Genomic DNA, 15950 nt, shown 5'->3' on the forward strand with positions numbered 1-15950 from the left:
ACACTTATTCCATTGAAATGAGTGCCGCATGATGCTGCTTGCTGTCACTCAGGGTCAAATATTTGATCAAACTAAAAGAGTGAAACCTTATTCCTCCAGAAGATGATGAATGTTCTTGAGAACAGGTGACAGTGGCAGTATTACTATTTCCACATGTAAACTCCGAGCTAGCTTAAGTTGCTGCCCCATGGACCCTCTCTGGTGTCTGAGCTGCTCCCACAGCATCAATCAGTCAGGGAGAGTTTTATTGGAAAATGCTCAGTCCGGCGGCATTCGTATGCTGACAGAGCAACGGAAGACACAAAGAAGATAGACGGACAGATCAATGAGGATGATCGATGGTGTGAAAGGAGGAGATGAATAGAGTGCGATAAAGGTTTAGGAGATGGAAAAAATAATTGGGTTTAGTGGGTGTTCTTATGTACTTCAATCTCCTTTCTCAAGGGCATGGCTTATTTATGTGTATCCTGTCACTGCAGCACTGTCCTGTCCTCTCTGTCCTCGCTCCTCCAGTCTGAGACAGGATGACGTCAGAGCTGGCAGTAAGACACTGTGTCAGCTCAGTAGGACACTGGTTTCAGAGCCCCAGTAGAAACAAGCAGCAGATTAACATATTACCTCCAACTTTTCATCAGGTGAGAAAAATGTGCTCCTTTCACTCTTGACCTACATGCAAGGCCGTAAACTGCTTGTGGGTCCCAAGGCAAGAACCTCGCTTTTAACAATCCACAATCAAGCAACCCATGCTCTTGTATGAGAAGCCAACAGCACCCCAGGTTGTGTTTGTGTCAATTTGTTGGCATTTTAATAGAATATATACAATGTAAGAACATTTCACAAGTAAAAACAGCAGATTTCTGAGTTTTTTTTCAACCCCCTCCATGTTGTCTTCACGTTCATCAGTCTCTATCAGTATCGGAAGCAGCCAACCCAAGCCAATTACAGCTCTCGCTGTTTCCACCTGTAATTTTATGAGTAGCCACAGCTCTGGTGTTTTTTATGAAGGAACACATTCACTGCAAAAAGCCTAGCTGCTTGTGTGAGGCTCTAAAGATTTGACCTAACCCCTTAACAGTTGAGCTTTGGGCCAATATCACCATGCTAACATCCCCAAAATGACCATGTTTAGCTCCCTCTTCATCACAACAGTCAGGTAAAACAGCGCTGACTCGCCTTTCCTTTTCACCCTCACCCTGACTTGTGAACAAAACCCCAAGATACTTTAACTGCCTCGGGCGGTGACTCCCTCTCAACAAGACGCAATCCACTGTTTTCCGGCAGAGAACCATGGCCTCAGACTTTAGAAGTCCTTACTCCCGCCTGCTTCATATTCGGTTGCAAAACAACCAAAGTGCTGAAGGTCACGGTCAAGGTCACATGGAGACAACAGAACCATATCATCTGCAAAGAGCAGAGATGCAATCGTGAGGTTCCCAAAACCAACGCTTTCCTCTTCTTTTGCCCTGAGAGCCGGTCTATGAAATCACAAACAGAATCAGAAACACAACTCTGGCAGAGGCCAACAACCACTAGACACGTGTTTGGCAAGGACCAGATGGCTAGCGGCCACGACTCCCGGTACCCCACATCCCAGAATCTACTTGAGGTTTTACAAACAGTCGGAGTGTACTTTTCAGCGATAATCGGAGCAATCCTCTGTCTGCCCACAATGCCCCAACCCTGTTGCCTATCCATGGCCACTGCGACTCCATGTCGACCTTTTCGAATGTGTCCGGTTGAGCCCCATGAGTCAAGGCCCAGCCACCAGAGGCTCGCTGGTGAGCTTCTCTCCCAGTTCTGGCTCCAGAAAGGTGTTCCTGTTTCCAAATTTTGGGAGTGTGACTACTCTTTTCTGGATAATTCTTCTCCCTTCTCAGTGACCACATGGCTTTGGGACACATACCAGGAGCTATTTCCCCAAAAACAGTTCTCTCCCTCCAAACCTACTTCATGTTAAGGTGGTGATGTGTTCTTTAGTGTGAAATTGGCCTTGATTATTATGACCAGTCCAGACATCTGAGGCAGCAAGGACTGAGGCCACACCTCCCAGTTTGAACCCATCCTCACCGGGAGTTAAAGAGCTGCTACAAAAAGCTAATTGTTGCATTGCCTAACGCAAGTAGTTAGCTACTGCCCAATAAAAAAGTGAAACTTGTATAATTTGAAATATTTTAGCCAATGACAGACTTGCGTGAACAAGTTAAGTAAATTAAGTTAAGATAAGAGCCCCCAACACCACTTAACACAGACTCCCTACAGCTGTTTAATCCGAATTTCAAAAATATGGGTTCAAATTAACTTTTTCCGGCAGAAGGCAGTGAAGGTAAACTCCTCCCACGTGCACATCATTTGTAGGGGACTGCATTTTGTTTGTGTGTGCAGGCTCATTGATCTCCTGTGTGAGAGGCCTTCCGGGCTCAGTGAGCAGAGGGGTGAAGGGCAGGGTCTCCGGGTCCCAGTGGTCTGCAGTGTTAAACCGTTCTTATGCTCTACTCCCGTGCAAGTACATTTTGCCGATGCACAGTGATTCCTGCAGCCGTGCCAACAAACAAAATCACACATTGACTGGACATGCTGAACCTCAGTTACTCGTATAGTGTCTTCAGCTGTCACTCACTCCAACTCTGCACATTTGATTCAATTCTATAAACTTTTGTCCCACGGAGACAAGAAACCAGGGACAAACCCTTTCTATATTTTATACATTTAGCTGATAAAAGTGACATCAGTAATCATTCCTAAATCAGAAGATTCACCATGTTCATAGGTTGCATTGCACTGCTTCATTTCTGGTGCTCATATCAGATCATCAAAGACCAGAACCCACTGACTGACTCTCCCACCAGCAGGACAATTTAAAACACTGTCTTTTCTTTTTAAAATACACTTGACACTTTTATGTTATAATATATACTTGTGCTAAAGTACTGCTATCTGTTTGTTGTTAAACATATGTATCTACTCTTGCATGTTTATTGTTTTTATTATATTTGTATTGTTATTGTTTGAATTCAATTTCAATTCAGTTTATTTTGTATAGCCCAAAATCACAAATACAAGATTGGCCTGAGAGGGCTTTACAATCTGTACACATGACATCCTGTCCCATGACCTCACATCGGATCAGGAAAAACTCCCCAAATAAAGATAGTAAAAACCCTTTCTTTTTTTATACTCAAAGTTTTATTTAGTTATTTCTCCTACAGAAAAAATAGATCCCCAACAATACAAACACCAAACCATGCGTCTGGCCAAAAGGGCCACAGAAAAAGAAAACACACACAAACTAAACAAAGCCGGTAAAAAGTAAAAAGAAAAGATGTAATAATAATAAACCAAAACAATCAAAACAACCATGCAACACTTTGTCAGTCAATCAAGTCAAACAAGTTCATTCCAACTTACAGATGTATACCAAAAACATATATTCAATGGGTTCTATTCACAAACCTGTGAGGTTAGGGAGGGTGTCACCTGCCAGTTTCCCTTTTTGCCATATATTTGGTCCATTTTGTCCATCTAGTTATGTAGGTGCCCTTTCTCAGCCTCAGGAGGAGGGTCAATGTTTCCATCTCGTGGATACCTTTGATTATTTCAGTCCAGTTTTCTGTTGAAGGTGAGTCAGTTTGTAACCAGTCGCGGGTGATTGCTTTTTTTGCTGCAACTGTTAATATTTCAGGAGGTACCTGCCGTTTTCTGTAATTTCTTCTGGCAAGTCACCCAAATAAAGAGATTTGCACGTAAATAGAATCTGCTTCCCGAGAGTATGTTGCGTAATTGTCCAAGTGGTCTTCCATAATATTTGTATTTTGGGGCAGCTCAAGAAGATATGGTGGTGGTTCGCTGTCCCCTCCCCACAATTTCTCCAGCATGCATGTTTTGATGTACTTCAATATGTCTTCATTTTAGGGGTGATAAAGAAACAAACAAGGTTCTTCCAGCTGAATTCATGCCAGTACATGGAGCAGGAAGTAGAAAACACAGTTTCACAAATATTCTCCCATTGCTGACTGGTTATTTCATCTTCTAGTTCTTTCTCCCATCTCTCCTTGATATATGTTGTAGTTGCCCCTCTGCTTTTGGCACTTCCCTGGTTAGCCTTCGAAATGATTGATTTAGAGCTACTTGTGTATGCATGGACTGCTAATTGTATTATTTCATTATGTTCTATAGTTATTCCATGTTTCCAAATTTCTTTAAAAAAGTAATGTCGTAATTGTAAATATCTGAAAATATCTGACTTTTCCAAATTAAATTTTTCTTTCAGAGTCTGAACACTTTGCAAGGTGTTTTTCACCATTATTGTGCAGAAAGCTGTAATGCCTTGGTGTGTCCAATATCTGAATCTAGAATCTATATTATTTGGGGTAAATGCTGTGTCATTTGCTCGCCATCCTACGTGAGAATGCTGTTCAGCATTTAACACCATCACCCCTCAAAACTAAATACCAAACTAGGTGAGCTTGCCATCGACACCACCCTCTGCAGTTGGATACTGAATTTTCTAACCAACACACCCCAGTATATTAGGCAATTACACCTCCTTGACCCTCTCCCTGAACCCTGGCGTCCCACAGGGCTGTGTGCTGGGTCCTCTCCTCTGCTCCCTGTTCACCTACGACTGCACGCCTGTACATGGTTCCAACACGATCATCAAGTTTGCAGATGACACAACGGTGATGGGCCGTATCAACAACAACGCTGAGTCGGCCTACAGGGAGGAGGTCCGGCACCTGGCTGCGTTGTGCGGCAACAACAACCTGACACTCAGCACCAAGAAGACCAAAGAACTCATCGTGGACTTTGGGAGGACAAAGCTCTGCACAAACTTCTCCATCCATATCAATGGAACGGAGGTTGAGCGTGTCTCCTGCTTCAGGTCCCTGGGTGTCCATATCTCAGAGGATCTCTCTTGAACCCTCAACACCTCTACTCTGGTCAAGAAGGCACACCAGCGTCTCTTCTTCCTCTGGAAACTAAAAAAGATCCACATGTTTCCTCCGATACTGGTGAACTTCTACCACTCCACCATCGAGAGCATCCTGACAAACTGCATCACAGTTTGGTACGGCAACTGCTCTGCCTCAGACCGGGAAGCTCTGCAGAGGGTGGTGAAAACCGCCCAGCGCATCACCGGTACTCTACTCCATGCCATTGAGTCCATTCAACTCAAGCGTTGCCTGCGGAGAGCAGGCAACGCTTGGGGTGATTGGGGTCAGAGACCCCAATCACCCCAACCACAGACTGTTTGCCCTCCTCCCTTCTGGGAGGCGTTACAGAAACCTCCGTTCCAGGGCCAGTAGGCTCAGGAACAGTTTCTTTTACTCATCTATCAACACCCTTAACTTTGCACCTCGGTGACAGCCCCCCCCCCCCCTCCCCATCTATACTGTCCATGCTGTCAATACTGTCTTTATCTGTATTATATTATCATCACACTGCACTGCACCTTATCTGCTTCTTTGCACTCTGGACAGATGCAAACTACATTTCGTTGTGCAATGACAATAAAGTTAAATCTGAATCTGAAATACATAAAATACATAAAATACAATATCTTTTCAAGATGTTTGTGGTTGCTGTGGTGACCCTGTGACACATCTTCTCCTCTCTTCCGTGTTCCAGGCGTTCGGCCAGGCCTACTCCACCCAGCGTAAGGTGGCAGCGGATGGGGAGACCAACGAGGAGACGTTGCTGCAGGAGTCTGCCACCAAGGAGGCCTACTACATGGGCCGGCTGCTGGAGCTCCAGTCGGCGCTGAAGCACAGCCGAGCCAGCGCCTCCACTGCTCAGGCTGACAGCGAACACCTGAGCACGCTGCTGCAGGAGCTGAGGGAGGTACAGTACAGCGCTCCATCCCCCTTCATAGGGCACTCTTTAAATACTTTGTCAGGAAAATGACCCTTTATGGTTACTTGCATGATAAAGGGGTACTGTTCCAAAGCTTGCTGGAGCTCCTGAGCTGTGGCTCAGTGGTAGAGCGGCTCGTCCTACAGTCCCAAGGTGGGCTCCTCCTGACTACATGTCTCCTTGAACGAGACACTGCACCCAACGGGTGGCTGTGGGTCAGTGGTAGAGCAGGGACGTCCTTCATTCAGAGAACCGGTGGTTCGAACCCAGGCTCCGCTAACCCATGGCAATGTGTCCTTGGGCAAGACATTTAACCCTAAACTGCTGCATGTGAGTTAGTCCTGATGGGCAGGTGGCACCTTGCTTGTAGCTCCTTCCATCATTGTATGAATGGGTGAATGATGACATGTAGTGTTAAAGAGCTTTGGGTGGTCATGAGACTAGAACAAGAGACGTACAATCCATTTACCATAAGCTGCTCCTGAATGATTAATTCAATTATTAAAAAAAGCAAGTTGCATTCATGTTTACAGTTTTTAAATGTAGAGCTTTTTTGGGAAACAAACAGGAAATGGTACAATGGGACTCAGCTTTTGTTGACCACTTGGTTTTCAATGGAAGGCGACACAATGAGTGTCTTGTAACACCCAGTCACTTCACACTGACTCCAGTCACTTCACACTGACTCCAGTCACTTCACACTGACTCCAGTCACTTCACTCTGACTCCAGTCACTTCACACTGACTCCAGTCACTTCACACTGACTCCAGTCACTTCACACTGACCTCCACTTCACTCTGACTCCAGTCACTTCACACTGACTCCAGTCACTTCACACTGACTCCAGTCACTTCACACTGACCTCCACTTCACACTGACTCCAGTCACTTCACTCTGACTCCAGTCACTTCACACTGACTCCAGTCACTTCACACTGACTCCAGTCACTTCACACTGACTCCAGTCACTTCACACTAACTCCAGTCACTTCACTCTGACTCCAGTCACTTCACACTGACTCCAGTCACTTCACACTGACTCCAGTCACTTCACACTGACTCCAGTCACTTCACACTGACTCCAGTCACTTCACTCTGACTCCAGTCACTTCACACTAACTCCAGTCACTTCACTCTGACTCCAGTCACTTCACACTGACTCCAGTCACTTCACACTGACTCCAGTCACTTCACACTGACTCCAGTCACTTCACACTGACTCCAGTCACTTCACACTGACTCCAGTCACTTCAGTCACTGACTCCAGTCACTTCACACTGACTCCAGTCACTTCACACTGACTCCAGTCACTTCACACTGACTCCAGTCACTTCACACTGACTCCAGTCACTTCACACTAACTCCAGTCACTTCACTCTGACTCCAGTCACTTCACACTGACTCCAGTCACTTCACACTGACTCCAGTCACTTCACTCTGACTCCAGTCACTTCACACTGACTCCAGTCACTTCACACTGACTCCAGTCACTTCACACTGACTCCAGTCACTTCACTCTGACTCCAGTCACTTCACTCTGACTCCAGTCACTTCACTCTGACTCCAGTCACTTCACACTGACTCCAGTCACTTCACACTGACTCCAGTCACTTCACACTGACTCCAATGGTTTCTTGGGTTATCTGTGGCATAAACAGCATGCAGCTCCAGCTCTGTTTCCTTGAAATGTCTCAGCAGAGTAACGAGATGTTGGAGTTGCAGCGCAGCCGGATGCGAGAGGAGATCAGGGAGTACAAGTTCCGAGAGTCTCGGCTGCTCCAGGACTACACCGAGCTGGAGGAGGAAAACATCTCCCTGCAAAAACTAGTGTCGACACTCAAACAGAATCAGGTACAGTGGTCCCTCATTTATCGCGGGGGATACGTTCCAAAAATAACTCGCAATAGACGAAATCCAAAAAGTAATCAGGTTTTTTTTTTTTACAATTATTCTATATGTTTTAAGGCCGTAAAACCCCTAAACACACACTTTTATACACTTTTCTCAAACAGGCATTAACATTTTCTCACACGTCTCTCTTATTTAAACACTCTCAAAGTTCAAACTTTCGCGGATTTAAAAAAATAAGCCCAAACATGTTTAACAAATTTCATTTTAATGATCAATCTACGAGGTCCTCTGACCGCCTCTTTGTCCGGAAGCCGCTCCGTTAACTTTTTATCTGGACGTATTCTGTCCTGTACAGGAGACGCTGCACGAGGAGACTGATTGACAAGGTGTACGGTACCGTCCTTCAGCTTAATGAGGGCGCAGAACACAATGCGCGTTCATACTGTAGCTGTAAAAAAAAAAAAAAAAAAAAAAATCCGCGAAAGGTGAACCTTGTTATAGCGAGGGACGACTGTACAGAGGATTCACACACACATGGACGCACAAGACTAAGCTACTCAACAAAGTCAGAGATATTGTTGAGTTATTCTAACAATGTCACACAGGTTTGAGTGCTACCTCTACAATATAGTTGTTATCCTCTCATATACATTGTATTTAAGTAACAGGGACATATTTGCTGTGTTGATTGTTGTTGGTCTAATGTATGCACCACCCGCCAAGACAAATACCTCATATGTGTAACAAACCTGGCAAATAACTGGTTCTGATTCATCTTTAACGCTGCTATGTGTGTAGAATTTGTATAGTGGTAGCACCACCACCCGCTCACCTGAACACATGGGTCATAACCTTCTCCACCCAATGCATTTTGGATTCCGCACCAACCACTCAACAGTAACAGTCAACTGCTAATTTCTCAAACGTTTATGTAAATTAATTGAAACTGGTGAAATATGAACTTCATGTCAGTGAGACAGTGATTCAGCGATCCAGCCACTTGATTTCATCCCGTTGATATCTGTTGCTACCTACCTGGTTCAGGTGGAGTATGAAGGTCTGAAGCATGAGATCAAGGTCCTGGAGGAGGAGACGGAGCTCCTCAACAGCCAGTTAAAGGACGCGCTGCGTTTAAAGGACATCTCAGACGCCCAGCTGGAGGAGGCGCTGGAGTCTCTGAAGAGTGAGCGTGAGCAGAAGAACCAACTGCGGAGGGAGCTGGTCCACCACCTCAGCATGTGTGACGTGGTCTACACCGGCAGTGCCCACCTGACCTTCACCTCCGCTCCGCCCAGTGGCACTGCCACGCCGACCACTCTGCTCTCCCCAAATGCAGAAGAGGCAACACGGTGGAGTATAGCATTATAAAGTCGATGTTGAAAAAAAAGTAGTGTTTTCATTGCTTGTGATCACAGTCACCTGGAGTGTTACTTGAAAATAGTCAACTCCTCCAAGTATTCTACAAATAGATTATATCTCAATAAATAGCTACTTGGTTTTGGGATGTAGTAATAATAAGATTTTAGATTTCAATAAGATTTTATTTATATTGCCTAATTTCAGAACAAAGATCTGTATGTTATTCGTTATCTGTATGTTATCCAACATACTCTGTCCACTCGCATCAGATAAAGAAAAACCCTCCACCCAAAACATGTTTAAAAAAAAGGAAGAAACCTCGGGGAGAGCAACAGAGGAGATCCCTTTCCCAGAATGACACTCACAAAATAGTCAATCCATAGGATGTCACACGTAATGATACATACAATGAGAGTAGTAATAGCACTAATAATAGCAGAAACAAATTATGAAAAATATTGCTATAAGTAATAACAGCAGCAGTGGTTATCATAGAAAGATAACAAAAACAGTGTGAGGTAATGGTAAAAGACCTATGAGTATATAAATATATTAAGCTTTAATACTTTGTAAATAGGCCGTATTCATTGATAATTTATAATGGTATTAAAGGTCCTGTGTTTAAAATGTTAGAGATTGGAATCCACTGAGCACCTCTCAGCTCAGCCCTCCCTTTCCAGCTGTGGTCTTCAGATAAATGCAAGATGATGTGGCCTGTCAATAGATACTCCTTGGCCTGCACCCTTGTCCTCTGGTTATCTCTAACTTTCTATACTTCACATGTGGGAAGCAAAGTGAATCTCCTGGATTTGAAAGACGCAGTACTCTACTCTGATCCATCAGGCTTAACGGCCACCAGGTTGGAGCAGGGCCAGCTGCTGGGTCGATGTCCAGAGCTAATGGAGAGTGCCGAGTGGTGACGTCTGATCTCTTCAACGAGATGAACCTGACAGAGATCCAGAAGCTCAAGCAGCAGCTGATAGTGGTGAGTCTGCTCTCTAATCGACTATGTACTAAGTTTTAGTGACGCTTCAAACATGTCACTGATCAGCGATCCAGGCTCTTGATTTCATCCCGTTGATATCTGTTGCTACATCCCTGGTGCAGGTGGAGTATGAGGGTCTATAGCATGAGATCAATAGGGGCCCTGACTGTGAGAGTCTGGTCCTCTTTAGTCCAGAGCTTGACTTAGGAACAGACAATTTTTTACTGATTTATCTTTTTGTTGCAATATCCTCTTTGCTGTCCCCCCGTGGGCCTAGAATTATCTTATCTTATCCTAGAAGAGAGCACTAAGACCATGAAGGACCCTAAACATGATCCGTACGGGCTGTATTGACCACTCCTCCAGCTCTTTTTTTGTATAAATGTGCAGGACCCACAACTGAGTCCCACAAGTTGTAGGGCGGAATAGGATAAGTGAAGGTGGATCTGTTCGCCTCATGAGACAATGTATAATGCCCATTGTGGCTCTCTGTGAACCCACAAGACCCCCCCCCCCCCCTTCCCCTCCACTAGGATAGTGTTCACAAACAAACACCAAGTTATGTAACTCATAAAACACAATGCACATGACTGCCATGTGGGCCCTCTCGTGGTAACGCACCTTTAAACAGAGGGAGGTAACTGTTTGGCCTCATCTACAGATGAAGTGAATGCTGCAGCCATTTCGTCCTCCCACGAAGGCAAAAGAGAGAGAGGTTCTTGCTCATTCGTTGGTGAAGCGGTTTCTAAAGGGAGTCAGGTTACAGAAACCTGTCGTGCATTCTCTGGCCGGTCCCCTTTTGGAGCAGGTAGCAGGTTGAGAATCCAGCAGGAGACTCCTCTTTAAGAAGCCATGGTGTTTGAATAATTTACTGTACACTATGCTCACTTCCAGTCTCCCCAATGTATCAAGCCCTCTGTCTCTCACTTTGTCTCCTCCTCTCGCACAGTCACACATTCAGTCTTCACAACCAATGACGTGGTGTATCAGCTCACCATGAAGCTTCGTGTTGTGCGTGTTGGATATTCTTCCAAGTGTATGTGCATCTGCTTGTGCATCCTGAAGGTGTAATCCCATCTATTGCAGCTCCCCGCTGATGGGCTGGGCTGCAGGAAGAGCTTATTTATATCTCAGCTGCCACATTACACTATCGACCACTCTGGATGTGTTTCTTAGCAGCTGTTCTGTTAAAATGTAAATGAATTCACCTTTGTGCAATTTCTTTCCATGGCATCTAAACTATTGACTTCAACAAGAAAAACAGTGGGGTTCCATGTATCTGTGTGTTATAATGCATCTCAAAAGATCTGGTTCAGTGTATGTTTAGGCCTGGTTGGGAGGGGCCCCGTTTGTAACTTGCCTGAGTGCTGTGTGGACCTTCACTGTGCCAACACAGGGGTCTCTTTGAAGGATGACACAATGCATGTGCTTGTAACTGTCGGATGGTACTGATGGTAAGAAGCAATATACAAGTACAGGTCCATTTCCATTTAGCCAAATTATGGATTATGGATTAATAGGAAAAACACTTTACTGTTTCTACTCTTAGTTTATGAAAATAATGGTGATCTTAAAGTTATGTACATTACTTCGTACTGAAGGGGTTTTCCTCTACACATTATCAAGGATACATGTGTGTATCCTTGAGGGATAACACACATGACCATCTTAATGCTTCCTTTGAAACCCACCTGCCTCAGTGATCTGTCTTGTCCTGCTCTGTGCACTGTTTCCTGTTTCCTGTCACGAACTACTGATCAGAGGCATTCTGTCATCAAGTCTTTGTGCGAGGATTCCTTTAATCACACATCTTCCTAGAGCTTTCCCATTCTGGCACGTGGCTCTTTTCCGTCTCACTGACTGTTGTGGTCTATTGCAGATCCATGTGACTGAGGCTGACTGATGGTTAGGAGGGTTCTCGTTAATCCACGAGCTGCTACCATTAGCAGATATACGATACATACCAATTACCAGATCTAGATTTCTTCCTTGGAATATTACAATAGATCAATTAAGGCCAATCAGTGCCAACACACTGTAATCTGAACCCTGCCTTTGCCAAAACTAGATGTCAGAGGACTCAAATTAGAGTGCAATACATGAAGATGAAGCAGCAGTATGTGATTTGGACCCCAGTGGTTAAATGGCATGAGCCTGTAAAACATGTTTGAAAACTTCTGGTTTGATACCATATTTGCTGTGGTTCTCCCTAACCTTGCTGCTGCCCCCTTTAGGTTGAACACGAGAAAGTGTCCCTGATGACCAGTCTGCAGGAGTCCCAGACGCAGCTCCAACACACCCAGGGGGCCCTGAACGAGCAGCACGAGAAGGCTCTCCGCCTTAGCCAGAGAGTGACCGTCCTCCGCCGCCTGCATCGAAGGGCTCACCTTGACCAGGAAGCCCAGGCCAGTGCCACCGCCCAGCTCCACCCTGAGGCCCTGGTGGAGCTGGACAGATATGAGGAGGAGGCTGAAGGGGAAGGAGGAACTGAGGAGGACAGGAGTGAGACACTGAACAAAAGTCAGGTCTTTTCATACCAGACCCCCGGTCTGGAGATCCTGCAGTGCAAGTACCGTGTAGCTGTGACAGAGGTGGTGGAGCTTAAGGCGGAGGTAAAAGCCCTGCGTGACCGACTGGCTCAGTGTGTAGCGGGAGCTGCCGAGGAGACGCCAAGGCGAAGCGTTCAGCTGCAGAAGCTGGAGAGGCAGGTGGCCTCATTGGAGAAGAGCTGCCGGGCGGGACGGGAGAAGGTAAACATGATGTGTAATGAAATGTCATGTTGGCTATGTAACGGCTCTGTTTGAATGGAATGACAGATGGTTACAGAGGTTAAGGGTTTCCTCTCCTCTTCTCTCAGACTTCCAGCCTGGAGTTGGAGTTGCAGGCAGCTCAGGCAACAGCCAATGAGAGCCAGGCTGTGTTGAACGCAGCTCAGGACGAGTTGGTGACGCTCAGCGAGGAGCTGGCCCAGCTCTACCACCACGTCTGTCTGTGCAACAACGAGACGCCCAACCGCGTCATGCTGGACTACTACAGGTCTGTTGTTTGGCAGGACACTGTGAGTGAGCCTGCAGTAGAGCACGACCACGTGAGCAGGACATATATTGACCAATCGGTTTGGATCGACACGACATAGTGGTGCCACAGTTTTGTACAATTTCAATACAGCAGAAACGTAGAAATGTCAGAGAAATTTCCTTGATATTATAGTATTTGGTTTATTGGTAATATTCTGGTCTGGTAATAATGGCAATACAAGCCTGTTACGCCGTGTGAGTTGACTTGTTGACCACAGTGGCTCCGCCAACAACATTATAAATCACTCGATGTAAGCTGTGTTTTAGTTACAAATGCAATAGTCTCATTGCAACTCATTTTTATAATGCGTGGCAAAGCAAAGGCCTCATGCTGAATGGTCATCGCGTTGGTCCATGACACACCGGACAGTGTAGGCCAGCTGGATTTCACCATACACATAGTTACTGTACTCTTTGAACCCTTTTGTTCATCCCTTTATTATTATTAGTGTCATTCATCATGGGTGTAGCACTGTGGCCTCACACAGCAAGAGGGGCCAGGGTTCGCTTCCCGGTCTGGGCAGTTCTTCTGTGCGGAGTTTGTACGTTCTCTCTCCAGGTTCTCCGGTTCCTCCCACAGTCCAAAGACGAACAGCTCAGGTTAACTGGACTCCAAATTTCCCGTAGGCCAGAATGTGAGTGTGAATGGTGAACCCTGCCTTCACCCAATGTCAGCTGGGATCGGCTCCAGCGGCCCGTGAACCGAAACAGGATAAGTTGTTCGGAAGACGAAAAGGAATCATTCATCATACATTCAGCCCTCCTGGCCCTCAATCCTGAACTAGTTTTCACATTATCATAGATGTGAAGCCACACAATGTGAGATCCTATGCCTTAACTTGCTTCTTTTAGAACTGTGCCCTGATAGGGTCTGATTGGGGAAGTGTTTTTTATTATGTGCCGTGGATCCTGATTCCTTAAACGGGAGGCTGACCACGAGAACGGGTCGACTTTTAATAATCAGGATAGAATAAACATTAGTCGTCCAAGATCTAAAGTTCGACAACTGAATTTAGTCTCTTTTCTGAAACCGTACCGTCCTCCAAAGCCCAACGTCCTCCAGCATTTCAGGGGAAACTCTTCCACCCCTGGCTCTTCGTTATCGCACAGTCACCATTGTCCAGCTTGCAGAGAACATCTACCAGAGCGATTGGCACGGTTTGGCCTAAACTGTGGCTCAGCCTTCCCTAGGAGTGGTATTTCAACTCCACATGAGGACGGGTTCTTCTTCAAAGTGGAGATGCTTCCTCTGCAGAGTTAGCTATTATCTTTTCATGCATTTTTGCCTCCCCTCTTTTGAGTCCGCATGCAAGTTTTGGCATCCTGACCTTCTTCCAGATGCATGTTTTTGTTTACACTTCTATAAAAGCTGCGAAAAGCCTCTTTGCTTGAGCTGTCTGTGGTAGCACCCCGCTCATTAAAACAATAGTTGTCAACTCTCGTAATCACAACTTCACCTGGTTCACATCAATAGCTCCACCCCAGCCGTTCTGCGTGTGTGTGTGTGTGTGTGTGTGTGTGTGTGTGTGTGTGTGTGTGTGTGTGTGTGTGTGTGTGTGTGTGTGTGTGTGTGTGTGTGGTTGGAAGAGCTCAACCTCAAAAGATTCAAAAGAACAGATTAAAAGCACTGGTAACGTCGGAGCTTGTTAATATTTCATTCTTCAATAACTTAGTCTCATTCCCATCCAGACTTTTAGGTAATAAAAAGGCTCTCTGTCTCTACCAGTGTTTACTTTGTCCTTTCTGGCCTGCTATGGAAATATGATCACTATAATCACAATGAATTATCAAGTATTATGATACTTGTTCTCATAAGTTATGAAATACATTGTAATGTGATATGGTTAATGTTATAAGGTATTATGAATATGTTTGAGTGCTTATCACTGTGATTATAGAGAGCTTATAAGTATGTTAATAATCCATTATTAATGTGAACATCATAGAAAGTACCAACGTTTTCTTTTGCACTTCTGTTGTTGGTCTGAATCTGGCTATAGTCTGGTCTGATAGTCTGGTCTGAATCTGGCTATAGTCTGGTCTGATAGTCTGGTCTGAATCTGGCTATAGTCTGGTCTGATAGTCTGGTCTGAATCTGGCTATAGTCTGGTCTGATAGTCTGGTCTGAATCTGGCTATAGTCGGGTCCCTGGTCTGGGTCAAAGTGGCTTCCTACACGGCACAATGTTTTATTCCTTAAGATGGAGGTCATTTATTTCAGTTGCTAACCGTAGCAGAATACCGCTGGCTACAGCATTTCCACCCGGTTTGTGACTATCGGCTGCAGATATTTACCAACATATGTTCTTTAGGTCAATAAAGTCTAATGTACTTATCTTTTCCGTCTAGACAAGGCCGAGGGCTCCGGGGCCTCAGTGCCAGTCTCAAAGCCATGTCTTCTGACAACAGCAAAGTTTTCCTCACACCGCGCCTTGCCAGGCGGCTGGCCGCCGTCGTTTCCACACCCGTGACTCCTGGGGGGTCGCGGAGCCCCTCGCAGTCTCCGTCCAAGGAGCCATTATCTGGTGAGCGAAGGGTAGAGGAGAAGAAGGAGGACAAGGAGGGCCCCCAAGTGCCCCCTGAGCAGAGCCTGCCGCCCTGTACGCCTCCAACCCGCTCACCCAGCATCAGTGCCTCTTCATCATCGTCGTCGTCATCATCGCCTGCCCTGGAGCCAGCTGGTGAGCTGCGCAGGGAGCCTATGAATGTCCACAACCTCAACGCCATCATCAAAGACCAGGTGAAAGAATGCATTCCCTTTCTCCTTTCTCCTTTTCTTCCTTGTATCTTTGTATCCTTGTATCTGGTCTTGTGCTCACCTCCTCTCCC

General features: G+C 45.6%; 1 protein-coding gene across 5 annotated transcripts in view; it reads left to right on the forward strand.

Annotated features, from left to right (window-relative positions):
• The window catches only part of LOC137791366 (protein bicaudal D homolog 1-like), a 38776-nt gene that overhangs the window by 9097 nt on the left and 13729 nt on the right, over positions 1-15950 (forward strand). For all 5 annotated transcript variants that reach the window (XR_011078026.1, XR_011078027.1, XM_068586255.1 and 2 more), the window contains exons 2-8: positions 5626-5838; positions 7549-7701; positions 8746-9050; positions 9904-10045; positions 12280-12795; positions 12903-13081; positions 15471-15861. Coding sequence is in view for 3 of the 5 variants with exons in the window: in XM_068586255.1 (XP_068442356.1) it covers positions 5626-5838; positions 7549-7701; positions 8746-9050; positions 9904-10045; positions 12280-12795; positions 12903-13081; positions 15471-15861 (1899 nt within the window). In the remaining 2 variants the exon portion in view is untranslated. The remainder of the gene's footprint in view (positions 1-5625; positions 5839-7548; positions 7702-8745; positions 9051-9903; positions 10046-12279; positions 12796-12902; positions 13082-15470; positions 15862-15950) is intronic.

This window comes from Clinocottus analis, unplaced genomic scaffold, assembly GCF_023055335.1.
Source record: "Clinocottus analis isolate CAN_PGR_092001 unplaced genomic scaffold, fCliAna1.0.p SCAF_20, whole genome shotgun sequence".
In the NCBI taxonomy this organism is placed as follows: domain Eukaryota; kingdom Metazoa; phylum Chordata; class Actinopteri; order Perciformes; family Cottidae; genus Clinocottus; species Clinocottus analis.